Source organism: Apteryx rowi, unplaced genomic scaffold (assembly GCF_003343035.1).
Source record: "Apteryx rowi isolate R43461 unplaced genomic scaffold, aptRow1 scaffold_6, whole genome shotgun sequence".
Classification (NCBI taxonomy): Eukaryota; Metazoa; Chordata; class Aves; order Apterygiformes; family Apterygidae; genus Apteryx; species Apteryx rowi.
In genome coordinates this window covers 6,599,981-6,619,871 of record NW_020450871.1, presented here as the reverse complement: position 1 = coordinate 6,619,871, position 19,891 = coordinate 6,599,981, and the positions used below count along the sequence as shown (strand labels likewise).

The window sequence follows — 19,891 nt, the reverse complement described above, 5'->3', positions numbered from 1 at the left end:
AGTATGATGCAAATGAACACAGGGAAACAAAAAGATGCCCTTAAAAGTGTAACAATTATTAGTTTTATTTTCCAGTAAAATATTCACATAACAATATCAGAATGGAATGGTACAGATGAATTCAGACTGGTTTTAATTAGTTTGCTGATAAACATTTTTAAAATCTAAAAATTTTATGATCAGTTTACAGATTTTAGTAGAAATTTGATTCTTACAAAGCAAGTATTGCTTTACTATTGTCATTATTCCAGTCAATAATATGACTAATAACTTCTCACGTTGAACAAGTGTCTGGTGTTGACATCTTCAATAAATCAGCCCTTTGCAGATCAATCCAAGAAAAAAATATTATTAAACTGTGTTGCACAAAGTTTCTTCACTTCTTCTGTAAAAAAAAAAAAAAAAAAAAAAAAAAAAAAAAAAAAAAAAAAAATCAATACAATATTTTACAAGAGCCTGTGTAAGAAAAACTCTTGGGATCATCAAGGAGAATACAGTTAAATTCAAATAGGAAAAAAAACCCCAAAACCTAGAGTTCAGGGTAGAAAATACACCTATCAATTCCATTGTTTTCAGTAAGAGAAAGCTGAGTCAAGTCTGAAGTTTCAGACTGTCTGAAAACTGAGTTGTACTTTAAGTGGCTGAAGTGTAAATGGTGACTTCAGTTTGCTGCTAGGCCATTCACCTTGTCAAACCTTTACACTGCAACAGCAGAAGAGCTAGTTTCCACACAAGAAAGTACATTTTTACCCCTGCTTCAGGCAGGGGGAAGTACTGGAGGCATTACTGTAGCCTGTTAAAATCAGTCACCAGAAATTTTGTGTTGCGCTACTTAGCAGGCAGTGTTTCAGGGGTAGCAGTACTTCCTAAGTTTATCAGGCACAGAAATACTCATTTACTATTTCTATACAGCAGGTTTGATCCTGAAAGACAATTAGCAGTCATTAAACAAGTCACCTCACCAGATCCTCTTTCCAAAATTTAGGTTACTAGGCTTTCTTAGAAAGATATTAGTAAACTCATCCCATCCTCTAAGTGAGAGCATTGGCTTCTGTTAAAACACTGAACCCCTCACCATTACTGCAAGTAAAGTAATACCCAAACTGTCATTTTTCTTGAAAATCAGTCTATTTAAAAGCTTTTGCATCTTAATATTCATTTGCACTTTTAGTCAGAATAAATTAGTCTTAGAATGGCATTAGTAATTCCACAGTAACGGAATGAGGATTGCTAGCAGGAGAAAGACATTATGGACAAATAACCCACCCATGGATCACTGACCAAAAAAAAACAAACCAAAAAAACCCAACCCAACCCAAACCAACCTAAGTTAGATGTAAATATACTCACCTCTCACCTGTAATACACTTCATTAATTACTCCTAAACAAAACTCACAGAGCACTCCTCTATTATTTCAAGGAGGAAGAATGATTAATAATTAAGAATCTCTGCTAAATATTTATGTTGTTCTTTCATAGCAGCTAGAAGACAGACTAAAACCTTATACAAACTTACCTGGTCTGTTATAGATCAATCTCTCTCTAAATTTCTCATGAGATGGATTTTATTACTTCTCCAGGGACATATATTTTAGTAGTAACTGTATTTAAAGGATAATAAAAGACAATCCTTACCGTTAACTTCAATCAGATTTGCATTTTTTTGATTCAAAATAACATACAGTTCTCGCTGGTCGGACTTTTTCCCAACTACCCAATAATCACTCATTGCCTTCACAATAATTTCCTCATCTTCATCAACTCTGAAAGAAGTTTCAGAAAGCATGTGTTAAGAACAGTATCTCAAGACGATGGCAGCAAGTTGGTCTTTAACAAATGTAAGCTCTCCTAATGGTTATGAATAATCCAAAAGTGAACCAACGGCCTGATGTCAAGACGACCTGTAGTTGTGCCACACCAAATAGATACAGAGTACTGAACTTGGACGTAATTCAGCATAGCAGAATGAAGACTTCATAATCTATTTGGAAGAATTATATCACCAGATGAGTAAATCATTAATTTGTCCATCAGCCAAACACTCCAGTGCTCTGAAGAAAACCACCTATCCTCCGCAGAGTCAAGGAGGCATTTCACCGCATTATCTTTTGCTACACGACAACCAAATAACAGAAACTGCAGAGGGTATGAAGATACTAAACTCTCACCTGTCTACTTGTTAAACCTAGAACTAAACCATGCTGAACAACTTGGTCTCTTGTATAAGGCTGTCACTAACACAGTATTTTTATAATATGATGAAAAAAATTTTTTTGATTTATAGAGAAGTTAAAACCTTATCTTATACAGAGCAAGACAAAGCACTGGTCGCTGGTTAGTTACAGACACCACCACAATCATGCAGCATTTACCTGTTCTTTAAGAATTTCTGTAGTGATAGAGGGTCTCCCCCATCTTGAAATAGATAGCAGGATACCATTTACAAGCAGCCAATTACCTTCTCAATCAGCAGTACTGCAGTAGCTGCAAGGTTACTATTTCGAGTATTGTCCAATCCCAGAAAGCAGCCAGGTGTTTCAGAGGAGGGTATTATAATCCCATCATAGGTAGAAGCAGGTTTCCCTGTCCCCTGTATTACTTATTCTGAGGTAAGACAATGACTTAAGTGCAAAAGCACTAGGCTTCAGGTCCTTTCTAAGTTCATTATGGCAACTCTGAAGGTTCAAATAGATAAAATATTTTCATGGCTATCAAAATCCTAGCCCAGTATTTTTTAAAAGGACAAGAAAAGTTTTGGTTACATAGGACAGACTCTTCTTGTAAGCAACACAAAATACTAAATATGACCTGCATATACAGTTTGTCTTACAGGCTGTGAACAGCCTTCAGCAAACAAAAAAAGACATGGAAGACTTTGGTCATTTGAAAAAAAAGTTATTGACAGATGGAGTTACAGACTATTTAATAGTTAAGCATTACCTGGAGAAGTCACTGTTGATGTCACCGAGAATCTTCATGAGGTCAGGGTGGACAGATGCAAGTGATACACTGGGTGTCTTCCTCATGTGAATTGTACTCTTCTCTGCCAAGTTCATGTGATTGAAATAGATAAACTTAAACTGAGGCTCTTTCTCAGCCCTAGAAAGATTCAAAGGAAAAAAAAAAAAGTGACTTGCAAACCTCAGACATCCTGAAGTTACCTTCACATGGAAGAGACCAAGTATCCTAAAGACTTGTGTCATGATCAGACTTCATTTTAATAATAAAAATAAATAAAAAAAAAAAGCCTCCAAACCAACCAGTTTTTCCCCCTTTTTTATTTACTAGGAGCCTAAGCAACAGAAAGAGAGGGGAATCTAAGGGTCTTGTCCCACATCTCAGCAGTAGTTTGTTCATATCTTTCTAATGAGCCATTTTGTCTCTGCCCCCATTTTGTTTTCTTGCTGCCTTCCCCTGGATTGCCTCCAGTCAGTCCAGTCCTGGTTTGAATAGATGGTAAGTCTTTAATGTGATCAGTGAGGAATCTTCCAGTCACATCTTTGTTATATTCTAGACAAAGAACTCTTCCTTGACCTAGGCAATAAGATTTTCCCCCATCATTTTTGTGGGCCAAATATGAGAATACTTCCAAACTTCTGCCTTGCTCCTCCTCTACTTTCTCTTTTAATAAGGTAAATAAAATCTTTCACTTACAGCTGTAATGTTGGTGGAAGCCACAGAAAATTCAGATTGGCAAAAACTGGCTATAGCATTTGGTACTTCAGACTATGTATTATTTAGAATCAGGGAGATACTGTGATGACACCGCTCACCTTAGCAAACAACTAGATACCCTTGCTCTCTGTCACCCAAATGCATTAGTGTCAAGAAACTGTATCATGTTTTCAGGACACCATGGCATTAAACTTTAAAAGAGTTAAAGCAGCTAAAGCCAGTCTTACTAAGGCCCGGGTGACATAAAAAGCAAGTTTAATGATTTAGTAGATCAACGCGATTTCAAGTGCATCCTACTCTACACTCTGCAATTTTGCCTATTTGGGGTGCTACAACTAAAGTCAGTACAAGCTAACGTTAGTATTTTTAGCTTAATTCCTCTTTTGTTGTCATATGTAACTGTTGTTCTTGCTCCCCCAATTAACAAGTCCATTAAAAAAAAAAAAGTTTTTTTAATGGAGATTCTACTACAGTTCTAAGTGAAGTAAATTTTTCAAAATGTTAATGTCCTTTTCCATTTGACATTATATTTAGCAGGACTAAGGTAACAACTAAAAAACCCTAAGTGTTTTCCTCACCCATCATACACAGCAGCACTTCAGGAAGCAGTAATTTTGGATAAAAGTACTCGACTGTAAAGTTTGCATTATAACTATCACCTAATCTACTCAGAGAAGTCTCTGTTTCAAACTACTTGACAAAAGTTGTTCTAGTATGTAGGACTTCACTTTCTTTGTAACACAGACACACACAAAAAAGAAACCAACTTCAGCATCCCAAATAAAACCTGGGATATACGTCAGCCTGGCAGAGACTATGGCAGCACATGAATGTTATGCAGCGCAGATTTGGACAGTTGGGAGAAGAGGAAGGAGGAAGAGGGGACAACAGTTGAACCTGCAGGAAGAAGGAAAAAAAAAAAAGCCAGACCCACCCACTCCACCTCCCAGAACAGGTAGGGAATTATGAAATAAAGCAAGACCAGGCAGATGAGAAAACTGGAGACTCTTCCCATTTCCCTCCCAGGGTTCAGAGCTAGGAAGTGATAAGAGAAAGGAGATCACAAGAACCTGGGCCCAAGGGAGTATCTCAACATTAACAAGCAAAGACTAGAACTTCAGTCCTGTTGAAGCCACACTCTTTGCCCAAGCAAGCTACCCTGAAGTAGACCACACTGGACCTTTCTAGGGCTCCTCCCAACAGGAGCTGGGTTCATCAAAGCCCACTTATCTAACTGTAGGCTACATCTTGTTTCAAAAGAAGTACCACTGTGAGCAGCCCATACACCCTGACATGCAAGAAGTACAGTACTTCTACAAATGAAAAGCAAACAAGAAAATGAAGCTTCTGAAAGGTCAAACTAGATTTCCATTTCCTCGTCTCAGTCAAGGACTCACCCGAGAAGGCTTATGCCCAGGTTGTCCAACAGACATGTAGCGTGAATTTGTAACAGAGCTAAGAGTTGCATACACTCTGTCTGTGCTGTGAGTGCTTGAGTGCTTGTGTCTAATGCAATATTCAAACAGAGCTGTCAGGCTCTACTTTAAGTGAAAAGTAAAGTTTTCAGTTATTTTTTCACATTATACAAGACAGCAGTCTTGGAAAGCAGAAGTCAAAAGGAAACCAGCAAAAGAATGGAGGTGAGCACAAAGCTAATGTGCATTTGAGTCTTCAAAACATCTAGTTGCCCAAAGGCTATTTGTGAACATTATGAGATTCTGTTTTTCCTTAAGAAAAGTTGAAAGCATAAAAAAGAAGTTGAGATTTTGTAGTGTACTGTACTTCAGCACAGGGGGGGAAAAAAAAACAACAAAAACAAACAGAAAACTACCACTTCAGCTACTGCATTTTTGCCAGCATGTAACTATTTGCGCAAATGCAGTAATCTGTAGAACTGATAATTTCCAAGGATCAGCTAGTTTCAGCTCACATATGAAAGAAGCAAGTTCCACCTGCTGTATCTGAGTACACAATCAACATTCATTTATAAATTAACAATATCTATGTTGTTACTTCGGGGAGACCTGAATATGCAACAACAGGCACTTTATAAATGCATAAGGTAGAGAAAGGTAGATTAACATCATTTAAGGTGCACAGTTAACTCAATACTTCCAACGTTTGGGCTCATGTTACTGTTATTTAAGCAGTTCATTAAAACTAATTTTTAACCACGTGATAAAGGACTGCAATAGGAAAAGTAGTGCAGTACAAACCCCGATATTCTCTTGTTGATGTTGTATTGTTCACATATGTCTGATGCTAACACGGTGAGTTGAGGCCCAACGATGCTGTCCAGTTTACGGCAAAACTCCAGTGTCGGTGGAATTGAAGCTACATCGCAGTTAAAGAATAGAGAGGCAGATGAGATTCTCCTCCAAAAGTAGAAGCTAAATATTTTGTAGCTGCTTTCTTTAACCATCAGTGAGAGTCCTGGGACAAATTTCTCCCTTAATTATAGCCACACAGTTTGCAAATCATCCCGAAGGTTAATTGAAGCAATATTTAGTCATTTTAGCATGTATATACCACTGGAGCAGAATAAAAAGGCTGATAAAAGCATTCATGAAGAACAGGCTCAAATAAACCTGAGTATTTTCAAGAGTAAAACAAGTTGTAATTAATAGCATTTTGTATTAGCTGTGTCTTCCCAAAGAAGTGATACTAATAGGTACTTACCGTCAATCATAAAGCAGACGGCTGCACTCATAGCCTGGAACAAAAAAGTTAAAGCAAAAAAACATTTACAACAGGTTACCTCAACTACACAAATACATAACGATACTTCAGTGAAGTCACACACAGACAAACCAGATAAGTTCAAAAACCTTGTTTAAAGCACTTCAGTGGGAAAATCTTTTTGCAATCCTGCACAACACAGGATAGTTAAGATTATAAAAATCCTTAACTGGGCTGAAGTTAAGTTGTAGGGGAAAGATTAAATTTGCTAAAAATGCAAAATATATGTATGCACAAAATTTGCATTTCATTAAAAAAATTAAATTCTTAGTTCCATTGATTAATGCAATACAAAGCCAGGTATGAAACCACTTAAAGCAACTGAAGGCTGGTACTTTATTTTGATAAAACAACTGTTTGCTTTGAAGAGGGTCCAGGAGCGGGGAGAAGAGGATTTGGGTTTTAAAGCTGCTTGCTAGAAACTCCAGAGTTTTCCTTCTCTTTGCTCTTATTTGGTCCTATTGATTTATCTTTTTATGCAATTCATAAGCAATTCACAGCACTGTCTTCTTCATGGTATAGACATTCCTAATACTAAGGAATAATCACAGAGAAAAATGTAATACCTTATAAACAATTAAATGAAGCTCTTCGTAAGTGTCATCAGTGTTAACAAATATTTTGGGGAATCGGCATTTTGCTTCTGGATCATTAAGATTTAAAGGCCCAGTCAGAAACCTAGAAAACAATTCAATAGGTTGGATGTGATTAATTCTTATACTTCAGTTTTTCCTATTTAACAGATGTTCTTGAAACTAGCAATTACTTGCATGCATGAATATATTTGAATACAATGAGTTTTCAGCTGTCCAGATAGGCATAGAGCCTCTCCTCTTTGTATATTCTCTCTCTCAGTACTCGTGCATTTTCAAAGTATTATTTACAGATATGCTCCAAACAGTTACAGGAACAGGATCAGGATCAGAAAGCCCACATGAAAATAATACTAAGGAAATAAACTGCACAGATCATCAGGGGAACAACAACAAAATCCCTTCAACATTTGAGACATGACTTTCTTTGAAAACCCTTTTTGTGTTGCTGGAAAAGCATTCTTCTTTTGCTTTCCAGCTGGATCTTCAGATTAGCTTTTGGTAGAACAGTGGTGCACTACAAGCACCTGGAATTTGGGAGGAAAAGTAGGGGAGCATATGCCAGTGTCCCCATCCCAACAGAATACACTAAGTCAGGCAAGGCGAATTAGAATGATTAGAGGAAGATGTCAAGAACCATCACTTATTCCAAATAATGTTGCCCAGCTGCTAATTGCAGAATCCTCCCCCTCTGATACACTGAGGACATCACTAGACACATTGTTTTACGCCTCTGTCTGAAACATCTGACTAAAAGGAAGAGACTGGAGCAGTGCTGAAATTTTTCACGCAGTACATTAAGAATAGCAGGGAAGAAAAATAAACATTTAGTAACTTTAATGAAGCCTCTTCTCTCTTTCCCAGGGGCCAGGTTCTACACTGTACTGACAACTGTGCAACCTTGTGGAGGGACTGTGTGTGGAACAGGGACCCAGGACAAATTCACTCCTCTCAAACATCTTCCCCTTGAGGGAAGCAGCAATAGATGATGAGTTAATAAGAGCTACCTTCCATAGTGTTGCAGATTTCCTGGCATTTCAGCACGTATTGGAGAATCTCTTCCTGCTAACTGAAGCAAAAAAGAACAAGCACAGAAAGAAAACTGCTTAGAGGTATTTTCTATTATTTTTTGTGGACTGTCTATAAATTATATCCAAGGAAGCCAATTTCAAAAAATACCATTCATCAAGATATATACTGTTTGTGTAACACAAACAAGGAAGGCTAAAGTGTACAAGATACAGATAGAACTGGGCATTCTGATTTTGTGTTTATTAATTTAATAACTTAGCCTATGGAGCTTTTTCTGGATAAATAACTCCCTTTGGTCTTACGGCTCTCCTTGTGTATTTAGCCTTTAGCTAAAGTAACTCATTTGCAGTAGTGAGTACAGTCAGTCCTGTGAAATAGGGAAGTATCTTCACTACACAGGTGTGAAACTGATGCATTTGAGTTCTTCAAAGTGACGTGTGGGCAAGACAGCTGTGTTCATTGCATCTGCTGTGCTCAAATCCCCTATTAGTAACACAAAGAACAGACAGTGTTTGAGCGCTCACGAAGATCATGTGCTCAAGAGCAGAAGCACATGCTGTGTTTCAACTTATGAGGCTGTGCAACACTGCTTACATGGCTACCTGCAATTATTTATTGGATGCATCATCTAACCAGCTAGACACTTAGGCTCACAAAAAGCTCACTGAAATTACCAGGTATGTGTTTATATGATCTTCTTTTTTGTTATCAGTTATTCCACAGTACTCTCTCCTGTTTTTAGTTGGTTTACAGTGAGAATCAACTCAAACTGTTAGTGCTGCAAATGTAAACTACATTACCATAGTCATCTGTGGGAATGACTCCTTTTTGTTCTTAGCACTGAAGCTTATATTCTGAGGTGGAAAAATTCAAGTCAAACCTAAGGTTCCCTCTTCAGTTGTAAACACCACATAACAGCTATTTAAATAGCTACACGTATAGATTTTTGGAGCTCAGGGAACAATGGGCTTTCCCAGCTTCACCTCCATATGCTAGGCCACTGATGGCTGCAACAAACACACTAAGTAGAATGGCCCTTCTCTGAAAGGCTCACTAAAAATATCTGTAGATGCTTACTTGATTCAATTACGGGAGAAGAGAAGGTCCTGTCAATAACGTTTCATGATTTTTGAAATTCACTTCAAGCAGTGTGAAACCTCTCTTCAAACATTGAGCTGCTGGACAGAGGCTCTGAAGTCAACTACTAGCTATTTGTGCAGTGTAAAGAATTCCTAAGATGTATATCAGAAGTGGTGTATTTGATCCCTGCTTTACTAACCAGAAAAACAACAGACAATTTAGTAAGTCACATGTTTAAGTCTTACACAACTTCAAACAGTAACATCATACCCATCTTCGGTAGACCCAAATGCATATATATTTTAAATCATTTAATTTTTAAATACTTTCATAAAAATGCTGTTTTCTCACAATGACAGAAGTGTATGAGAAAGGCAGCTAGACACACAGCTTATTTCAATCCTATTGTCCACTAGCAATAAAGGATTCAGTTCTCTACACAACTCCGCCTTGAACGGTTTGTAGGCTTTTTTTTGAAGGTGAGAGTTAAGTCAATATATAATATTCACTGAAGTTTTTTCAGAAGGTCTCCGCTGTTGCTATAGGCAATCATCAGGTATTAGCTGTCACTAAAGTCCCTATCACCATCCCATACTCAAATTACCAGAATTCATACTCTAAATGGTAGGTACAAATATTACCAAGTGTAGTTAAGTGCTCCAAAAGCAATACATTTCACACTCCTAAACTGAAGTTTAAAGGAGGAGGGAAAAGAGATACTGATCTTTGATATTTTAGAGCTAAGTGTTACAAGACTGAAAAAACAAAACAAAAAGCCCATCATACCTCAGGCTCCATGTGCCTTGGGAACAGGGATGTTGTGAGATACTTGTACAGAATTCTCATGTCATCTTGTTCCAGTCCGCTCCTAGAGCATCAGGGAGAGTTAGAAATGCACATGATGTTTGTGCTACGGTTCTCAGATCACCCGTTTCCCCCTAACCGCAATCCAGGCGATAAAGCACACCTCCCTGCTGCACCACACCAAGCTGGGGTGGCAATCCTTCAGTGTCTCAGTACCTCCGGTCCCAGAATATTCATTTTTAATAGAAAGCTAGTTCATTTGCTAAATTCAAGACATATCTAAAATAGCTGTAAAATACAAGAGTCATATCTCCTGCTTTTAATCCATATTTGATGTCATAGTTATGTAGTGCAAGTACAGAGTAATGGGATTTTTTTTAAACAAGTCTTCCACAAAATAAACAAGGTTCCTCATCTGAGACACGGTGCAATTCTCTTATGATTCCTAAAAGCCTTTAAATAAGATAATGTCCAGCTACAAGTGAAACAGTATGCCATAAACAGTTATGCCATGTCAGTAAATACCCTAAAAAAGTCTAAAACAGCTGAGGAGTTGCTGTTGATTTTGCAAACTTAAATATTCTTCTTTGTTAAAAATGCAAATTTTGTCAATGTTTTCCACAGAGGGAGCTGGGAGATATTACAGAATAACTTCAAGTAAATCAAACATGCCTTCCCAATGCTTATTACTTTTAGCTGCCCCTGCAAAACCAAATACAGATTTATAAATTAGTTCTTTTGCTTGGTTTCCTATGGAAGCCAGGGTTATACAATACACCTCCTGTCTGTCAGTCTCCTATTCCCTCCTCAATAACTTTTGAATCCACTTGTCATATTTCTACCTAATTTAAGAGTAGTTCTGATAGCTCGGAACTTTCACAAACTTCATAGAAGACCGCCATCTTCGGTGGTTCATTAAGAGCAAGACTCACATCTATGTTCAATAAATATCTGGCAGAATTGGAAGAAGGTGGAATTATTGCAGGCAGGCAGGAACTGATTGATTTAAGAGAAGCATAAAATATAGAACTATAAGAACAGGCTTTGCTAATTTCAAGGCTCAAGCAATAACCTTTCCTAGTTTAAAAACAAACAAACAACTTTCTTTTTAAAAAGCAGTTAATTAGAATAGTTATCCTGATTACCTACATCCATACTGAACCATGTTACTTGTTACATAAATTCTAGTAATGTACCTGTTCTAGCCAAGAAGCTTCGCTACTTCGTTTTGATATAAAAAGAGAAAGCTAGATTTCAAGTATTCTGCCACTGATCATTTGCACTATAACAGACTAAAAAAACATGCATGTGGTCACCTAAGGGAGCAATATGTTTTTAAACTGCCCCTATAGGGGGCTGAGAGCACATCTGATTTCAAATGAATCATCATCTTTGGTTGGGGGGAAGGGAGGGGTACAGAAGGAAAGGCAAAAAATAATGAAAGAGGGATTATTATTTTTTGCACTAATTGTAAGTGTCATCTCAGTTCTAGATGCATATCTTCTCTCAAAAATAGAAACAATATTTAAACAAACAATGATCAGGGTGCTATTCTTAAGTTCCCCTTTTCATGTAACTCTTGCACTGTTTCAGAAGCTTTGCTATTACGGCACGTATTTATAGGATGAGAAATTAAAGACATGGAAAACAAATGATTGAAGCACCTACCAGATAAGCTGATCATTGTAGAGAAATGCAGTATACTTGACTATGTTCAGGCTTTCTTCCATCCTGTTAATAAACGACTGAATTTTCAAGTAAGTCATTTTATCCAATGGAAAGAAGCTGATTCCACAAAACACATCCAACAGGTCGCAAGACTGTAAATGCAATGTCTGCAAGTACTAAGAGAATAAAGACAGTTGTTTTTTACAATTCAGAAAACTTCCAATGTGTAGATTTAAATGACAAATTTGACTCGAATCCCCTGTAATCCAGACTAACAATCCATGTATCCCTTCCAGTTCTGCATGTATGAAGTGCTCCTTCACTAGAATGTGTCTCTGTGATTCCAGATGGCAATTTACTATTATTTAATCATAGTGGTAACAGCTTTTAAGGCAAGCTCAAGATCTTTTGAGAGTGTAAGAAAGTACAGCCTTTCTTAATAATATTTAATTTCATAAGTAACTCTATAAAGTATTAGCAGATTGATAAATCCATTAGCTTTCAATGTGCAGAGAAAAAGATCCCTTTTTAGTATTTTGTTTCTTCACAAATTTTAAGCTCTACCATGAGATTTTAGATGCACTATCAAATGCTCTGCTCTGTGAAAGATGAATTATCACATGGCTCCCTCTAGAGACAGCTGTACAGTCATTTCACATTACCAAAACAAGTAGGAAAGCATGTGTCCCATTTCTGAACTTCAGTGCTTAGCACTGTGTACAATATTATCCAACTAGACTAGCAGGAAAAAGCTGACAAAAAAATGTTTCATACACACGAGGCAGCATAGATAAAGCAAGTTATTTTTTAAATTAAGTCATTACAAAATTCTTTGTATACCAAGTGAAAACTTGCATTCAACCAAGCACATGCATTCATTCCTTCAGCACTGATCAGATCTATGTATTCAGCTTTGTAGAATAATTTTATTAGCTTAAAATAGCTAGAGCCTACGCAATTCTAAACTGAATAGGAACATCCTCGTTCACATTTACATATTTGCAATACTTACAGATAGACAACATGACAAGCGCCTGTCACAAAGAGTTTATAACCTAACGCTCATTTCATGCAAGAGGTTCAATGCAGTCCAAGCCTGACATCAGCATGTAGCGAATTCATTCAATAAGGTTATAACTGAACAGCTTGCACAATCAAACTTCCTAAGCACTTCTAATTCCCCAGTGAAGAAAAGAAACAACTTTTGCTTGGATTTCTTTCTGCTATACAAACCTATAGCAATTACTGGTTTATCTTCAGTAGGAACTTCAAAAAAAAATGCAATGTTTTAAAGATCAAAATCTATTACTTCCCTTTTAGTCATGTTCTATTTTTGAATTTAGTGTAGACAGAAGCATATACCAGCTAACCAAATAAGTACTCCTTGTGCCAACAGGGTTCATTCTAGGGCTATGATGGCTTTAACAAAAATCACAAGAGAAAGCTGTCCTAAAAATCAGACTGAACTGTACTTTTGTTTACACTGAAACAACATTAAGTCACTATTATTTTTTAAAAAACCATTAGAGAACAACATTTTAAACACCAATATATGCTTTCTACACTCTGTCACTGATCAGAGATATCAATATTCAGATCTCTGCCACTAGAGAATTAACTGCTGACAGCAGTCCTGTTTCCTTCTGTGCAAAGGAGGAAGAGGAAGGCAGACAGGCATTTGGTTGCCATCTCCCAAAGCTAGCTTGAAGGAACTTTTCATGCAGAACTCAAAGTTCTGCCACATGTGACTATGCAGTTACTTTATGCAAAAGATGCATGAACAGTATTTGGTTGACTTCTTGCTCCGAAATAGGTTTTGCTTTCCATCTTTTTACTTAAAAAAGTTGCTTTTCAAGATTGAAGTTCAATAGTTAACAATTGAAGACAAGTTATAGTAGAGGTGTATTTCCTGAAACTTCTCAGGCATGACTACTAATTCCACATGCAAAAAGACCTATAATTAAAAATCACAATTATCCATCATTTCACAGTACTATGGGACTTCAATATCTGTGCACACAGGTCGTGGAATCTTCGCTCTTGCATATATTCAAGACTCAACTGGCAAAGCCCTACACAGCCTAGTTTGAATTATCCTGTGTTATCCTTCTTTGAGCAGGAGGTTGGACTACATGACCTCTCTAGATTCCTTCCAACCTGAATGATTCTATGATTCTGTAACAATTACTCAAATATGTCTGTACAGAATATTATCACACTAATCAATTAAATGTTAAAGCAGAATTTTCAAAGAATGAGCATGATTCCATCAGAAAAAATATCCAATGGCTAAGCTGTTCCACCAAGCTAATGACTATGTTTTTAGTTCAACACCATTTAAAGAATCTGCCATGATAGTAGGAGGCAGAAGTATTTGAAAAATGAGTAATCGGAATTTTTGTCTTGCTACTACATCTTTTCCACTGTGTATGTTTTAGAATCACACTGCAGGCACTCAGAGAAGAGTTTGCATTTTATTTCCAAAGCAGTAGCACACACTATGTACCTGAAAAGTGAGATCTTACCCGATGGAAGAATTTCTCTAGTCTCTCCTTTAGAGCTTTTACACCTCCATCTTCCATGGCTTTCAGGAACGTGCCATTGAAAAGCTAACAGTAAAAAAAAAAAAAAAAGTCAGTCATTTGGATAATTAGTTACATTAATTTCTTGTAACTCAACTATGAATATAACTAGATTACAATCTAGCTTGCTTCCCAGTACCTCAACTCTGCGTAGATCCAAATTTATCTCATCTTTATTGAAAAAGCCTCTCAGACTTACATAGTCCAAGTACATATGGCAGTAGCAGCAGAATTAGATAGCAAAAGCAGCAAAAAACTTCACCATTAGAGAAGTTAAACCTGCATTGCTTAAACCATCTTACGCTCTTGCTTTATAAAAGGGAGATTGATGGCCTTTGTCCAATATTGTTTCTCCAATAGATAATGCATAATGCCATCAGAATCATATGCTTATTATTCTAAAAGCACATGAAAGAAGAAATCTGGACTTCAGAGAAATTGGAAGGGTCTTATTTTTACAGTGAGCTAATGAACCAGCACTGGCAGCTGCAAAAGCATTATCTCTTCCATCACCACTATTACAGCTGCAGGAAGAGAACAGACAATAGCAATGAGACAAGCATCTCAAAGCAATGATGAGCCTGCACATCCAAATGGTACTGCAGAGCTCTCTCTTCGCCCCAGAAAAGAAGCCTCTGTACGATTATTTATTAACTCTACCTTGTACATGCTGTAGCACTGCTGCAAGACCGAACTATAAACCTTGTCCTGTAGAAAAGAGAGCAGGGCATTAATATAACCAGAGGCAGATTTCAAACGTTTTGACTGAGCTAAACATAATACATGTTTTCAAAAAGCTCACACACAAAAATTAGAGAAATCAATCTCTAAAAAGATAAATAATATTTTCAATCAGCATCTAGGATTTTCTTCATACTTATAAAGTATTATTTCAACAAAGGGATTCCCCCCACACCTTTTCTTACATTTAATACCAAAAGCTTTATCAACTCACGCACAAAATATCAGTTACAAACAGTGCAGTTCCCTAAGTGCTGTGGTCAGAAAGAAGCTGACATTCGTTGAACGGCTTCCTCTTCATCCTGTTCTAAGTCTAAAGGAGGTGGGACGCTAGAGCAAGTTGTTGTTTGGCTGGGATCTCACATCAGATGAAAGAAGGCAGTTTTATTGTTTGTTTGGGAAAATAGAGAGACTACAACACCACTCCTTTTCTTTGAACACAATGAGGAACAGAATCTAGTGCACACACTGTAGTGAACAGAAGCAGCATAAGTGACCGACTTTTTAAATGTTACATAACCTGGCCAATTACATTCCCTGCACACAATCAAACTGACATAATGATACTGCGCTTTGGACAAGAAATCTCCTGACAGTTATAAGCTGTTTCACTTCCCAGATTATTAGTAAAGATTACCCGTATTCTTAAGAAAGTAACAACACACACTGTATTTAAACATAACAATAATAGATTTAAAATCTTACAAGAACCTTATTAAACAAAGAGATCCCAAGTTATATTGGCCTATTCCAAGCAAAAAGCCTTGCAGCAGTATATTTCACTACTGTTTATTAGGTCATCTTGAACTGCTATCTGGATAATTCTCTATCTTACTCTCTTCTTTAAGCTTTATTGCAAAATAATTTGCCCCAGGCCTTTTCCCATTTGTGGCCATATATATATTTTAAGTCAATTAGGCAGCAGCTGAAGAAGAATCAAACTGAAGGTTATTTCTGATGGTACTCTTAAAATACAATATAACCAATTAAAAAAAAAAGAGAGAGAGAGAGAGACTGGAAAGAAGAGATCAGTATTACCAGTAATTCTTCTTCCTGATATTCATAGACTGGCTTTCCATCTTTATGTTTTTCTATTATGGGGTTTCGTACAACCTAGAAAGTGGAACAAGCTGGTATGAGACAATGCAGAATGCATTGAGAACATTCTGAAATCATGTTTTAGAAATATGCATATCACGTGCATAAGTACCATGACCATCCAGAAGTTTTCTTCAGGTTCATGGAAAAACTGTCTATTCTTCTGTGTATGTAGGGATTTTGCAGGTTTTGTTGGACTAAAGGTCCTGGGAAGAAAACATCATATATACACACAAAAAGAAAATAAATATGATTGGGAAATCCTAAAAGACAGTGTTCGTACTAATTTAATGAGCCATGCAATCATACTTTATACCTTGTAAATTGTACTATAGCTTCACATAGTCCCACATTTCTAATTTTTTCATTCTTTTCTACTTCATTTGGGTGATAGAAGAGAATCTTCTTTTCTTCCTAGAATTTGAAGTAAGAATCAAGGCAAACGTATTTCAACAGAATCAGAGTTAAAGAACACACAATTCATGGTTTGCTTGTTTTTAAACTTTAACCCCTTAATTTCCTAGGCAGAATTTTATCTTGTATCCAAACAGGCTTCTGTAATAATGGATAAAAGGCATGATTTAAGACACTTTAGCAGTCAGTCATCCCAAGAGATCTCAAAATGCTTTATAAATTCCAAGGCTATTGAAATCATAGGCCAAAATTGCTTCACATCTAGTTCAAAGCAGGGCTAGCTTCAAAGCTAGCTCAGATTGCTCAAGGCCTTGTCCAGTCATGTTTCAAGTGAATCTCCAAGGATGGAGACTCCACAGCCTCTCTGGGCCCCCGATCTGGTGTCTGACCACTCCATTGTGAAGAATTTCTTTTTCTATCTCATTGAAATTTCCCTTGCTGCAACTTCTGTCCATTTTGCACCTGTGAGAAGAATCTGTCCTACACTGAGAAACCCAAAACTGAACAGTACCCACAGACAGTCTCTTAAGTGCTGAATAGAAGGCAGCAATCCCTTCACTTGACCTGCTAGCTACCCTCTAACCAGTGCAGTATACTGCTGTTTTCATCGCCACGAGGACACACTGCTGATTCCTGTACAACCCCTTGTTCACTAGGGCTCTCTAGCCCTTTTCTGCAAGGCTGCTTTCCACCCAGCCGCCCCCGGCCTGTCGCGTGGCGTGGGATTATTTCATTCCCCATGCAGGACACTGCATTTGCCTTTGCTGAACTTCCCAAAGTTTCTGTCATCTCATTTCTCCAGCTTGCTGAGGTCCCTCTGAATAGCAGTCCTGACCTCCAGCACAGCAACAGCTTCCCCCAATTCGGGGTTACTTGTGAACTTGTCAAGCTTTCATTATGTCCCATAATCCAGGCTATTAAAAATACATAATAAATACACTTACTTTAGTACTGCTCTGTGCAGTAAAGACAGAGATTTTACCATACAATGTACTATTACCTAAAAATATAGATTATAGCTTCTTGAATTTACTTATAAAAGATCATGATAACAAGGAATTACTAGCAATAACTTGGATTTAAATAAGATGAACACTGAGGTTTTTTTTCACGTTGTAGGCTAGTCAGCAAATTAACTTTAGAAGAAGTTACCGCATCAGTTAAAAAAAAAAAAAAAAAAAAGTTGCTAAGAGATCAACTCCCCATTTAGGAAATTTTACAAGCTACTGTTGGAAAGAGCCGCAGCTCTTGTTCTGCTTTACCCCCAACCCGAGGCCCCGCTAGGAGCACAGGGCGCTTGTTCCTGCGGCCCCGCGGAGGCGGCGGGTCGCGGCCGCGGGCACAGAAGGCCCCAGCTCGCTCCCCCGCGGCGAAGCTCCCCGGGAGGCGGCGGCTGCTCCGCCAGGCCTCGGAGCGGGGCAGAGCCGGGCCGGGGGCGCCCAGAAGAGCGAGGCCCGCGGCCCTCCTGCCCCCCGGCCCCCCCCGGCCCCGGGACGCGCCGCGCCGGTACCTCTCCCTCTTTGGGCCCCAGCTTGGGGTTGTAAATGAAGAAACTGAGCAGGATCGGAGCGAGCTGTTTCTCCTGGCCGGCTCCCCCCGCCGCCGCCGCCGCCATCCTGGGCCTGAAGCGAGCGCGCCTGGGGCCGGCAGCCGCCACACACCATGGGGAGCGGCCCGGGCCCTGCGCCGCCGCCGCCGGCCCCGCAGCGCTTCCGCCTTCCCTCGCGGCCCGGAAGAGCCGGCGCTGGCCGGGAAGCGCTCCCCGGCGCGGCGCGGCGCGGCTCCCGGCGCCCTGCAGCGCCCCCGCGGGCGCGGGGAGGAACGGCAGGGGCCGGGCAGCGGCTCCGGGCCACCGGGGTCCCCCCCGGCCCTGCCCCGGGGCGCCTCCGTGAGCCGGGGGGCCGCAGGCGGCTTCCGGGGACTCTGATCCTCCCTCCGCAAGAGCCGGTGACCCCCGAGCCCGGCCGCAGCCCCCCTCCGGCGGCCCCGCTGAAAGGCGCAAGTTGCCAGTTGACTGGAGGGTGCTGCCGCGCTCAGTCACCATTTGGCCAGAACACCCCTTTTCTGAAGAGCAAACAGTGCTGTTCAGTTCCCCTCTGATCCGTTCCAAGCTGCCTGGGAGCTGAAAAAGTAGAAAGGCTTTATTTCTATGGGTAAAACCCAAGATTTGAACGATGAGACCTACAAGTTTGAAAATCTTGAAGGAAATGTCATCCTGCATCACTTAGTGCAGGTAATCCTTTCTCCATAAAGGAATGCATTGAATGTGTTCTGATTATTTTTTCTTTCTTCTTTGTCCGGCACACTTAAGTTAGTTGTATTTAACTGGTAACATACTTGAAAAGCTCTTTTGTTACTTTTAAATTCCAATTTTCATCAAAATGCAGTGTGAACTAAATTGTAAGTAAAAAAAGGTATATAGTAAGAGATGTATCACTTCCCTTTCTTACAGGAATACGAAGCTTAGGAATTTGAATAAACTTAAGTTATGTAATTGCTTAAATAAGCAGTTAGATAAGGTATAAAGATGTAACCAACATTTCATTCCACCTGGTTATTTAGAAAAAGGTACTGGGAAGCTTCCTTAAAGTTGTGCCAGATTAAGTCTGAAAGAAAGGGATATTTTTCTTGATTTTATTATTATTGACGTTTGGTATTATTTCAGTGTACTGTCATTGCACTGCTCAGTTATACTTACTGCTGATGCCAGCAGTGTAATTCTGGATAGTGCTAATCACGGCCTCAGCAGTTGATGGCTACCTAACAGCCAGCTCAGTGCTGTAGAATAAAGCCTGTGTGGAACAAAGACACTGTAAAACTGTCGTAATTTAATATTTAATCAGTCTGTACCCAAAAAGTGAGTGGCATAAGCAAAAGAGAGATGAGCACTATTTCCCTGGGCTGGTAGGGTTGACGTGCAGGTCTCTCTCATGCCCTGCCGTGATGCCACGGCTGTAAACTCCTGTTTAACCGCCGGGCCTGAGCCAGGGGCTGTGCTGACCTGGGCAGGGCCTGGCCTCAGCCCTCTTCCCAGGCTCTGACAGGCCCCAAGGCAGGAGCCGGATCCCTGTTCCTCATCGGGGCCATCAGCGACTGCTGTCTCAGGAGATGGCCTGAAGGACGCGAAGGTGCTGCCTCCTGTGAGGGAAAAGAGGCAAAAAATGGAGGGGGCTGTCTCCTGTGAGGGGGAAAGAGGCACAAAATGGAGGGGGCTGTCTCCAGTGAGGGAAAAGAGGCACAAAATGGAGGGGGCTGTCTCCTGTGAGGGGGAAAGAGGCACAAAATGGAGGGGGCTGTCTCCAGTGAGGGAAAAGAGGCGCAAAATGGAGGGAGCTGCCTCCTGTGAGGGTAAAAAGAGGCGCAAAATGGAGGGGGTTGCCTCCTGTGAGGGAAAAAGAGGCGTAAAATGGAGGGGGCTGCCTCCTGTGAGGGAAAAGAGGCACAAAATGGAGGGGGCTGCCTCC

General features: G+C 39.4%; 1 protein-coding gene across 3 annotated transcripts; it reads right to left on the bottom strand.

Moving 5' to 3' along the window:
* Positions 1 to 40: 40 nt before the first annotated feature.
* Positions 41 to 18,139, bottom strand: CCZ1 (CCZ1 homolog, vacuolar protein trafficking and biogenesis associated). Of its 3 annotated transcripts, XM_026083042.1 has the most exons (15): positions 17,938 to 18,139; positions 16,330 to 16,427; positions 16,126 to 16,219; positions 15,954 to 16,028; positions 14,835 to 14,882; positions 14,118 to 14,201; positions 11,593 to 11,768; positions 9,907 to 9,988; positions 8,016 to 8,077; positions 6,982 to 7,093; positions 6,356 to 6,389; positions 5,893 to 6,010; positions 2,942 to 3,100; positions 1,637 to 1,764; positions 41 to 385 (listed from the first exon to the last, which is right to left on the bottom strand). In XM_026083042.1, the coding sequence occupies exons 1-15, from the start codon at positions 18,040 to 18,042 to the stop codon at positions 330 to 332; spliced, it is 1,431 nt and encodes a 476-aa protein (XP_025938827.1). In that variant the 5' UTR covers positions 18,043 to 18,139; the 3' UTR covers positions 41 to 329. The 3 variants fall into 3 exon arrangements, with proteins under 3 accessions (XP_025938827.1, XP_025938829.1, XP_025938828.1); XM_026083044.1 differs by lacking the exon at positions 16,330 to 16,427 and having other exon boundaries at positions 17,938 to 18,004; XM_026083043.1 differs by lacking the exons at positions 16,126 to 16,219; positions 16,330 to 16,427 and having other exon boundaries at positions 17,938 to 18,129.
* Between the last annotated feature and the right edge of the window lie 1,752 nt (positions 18,140 to 19,891).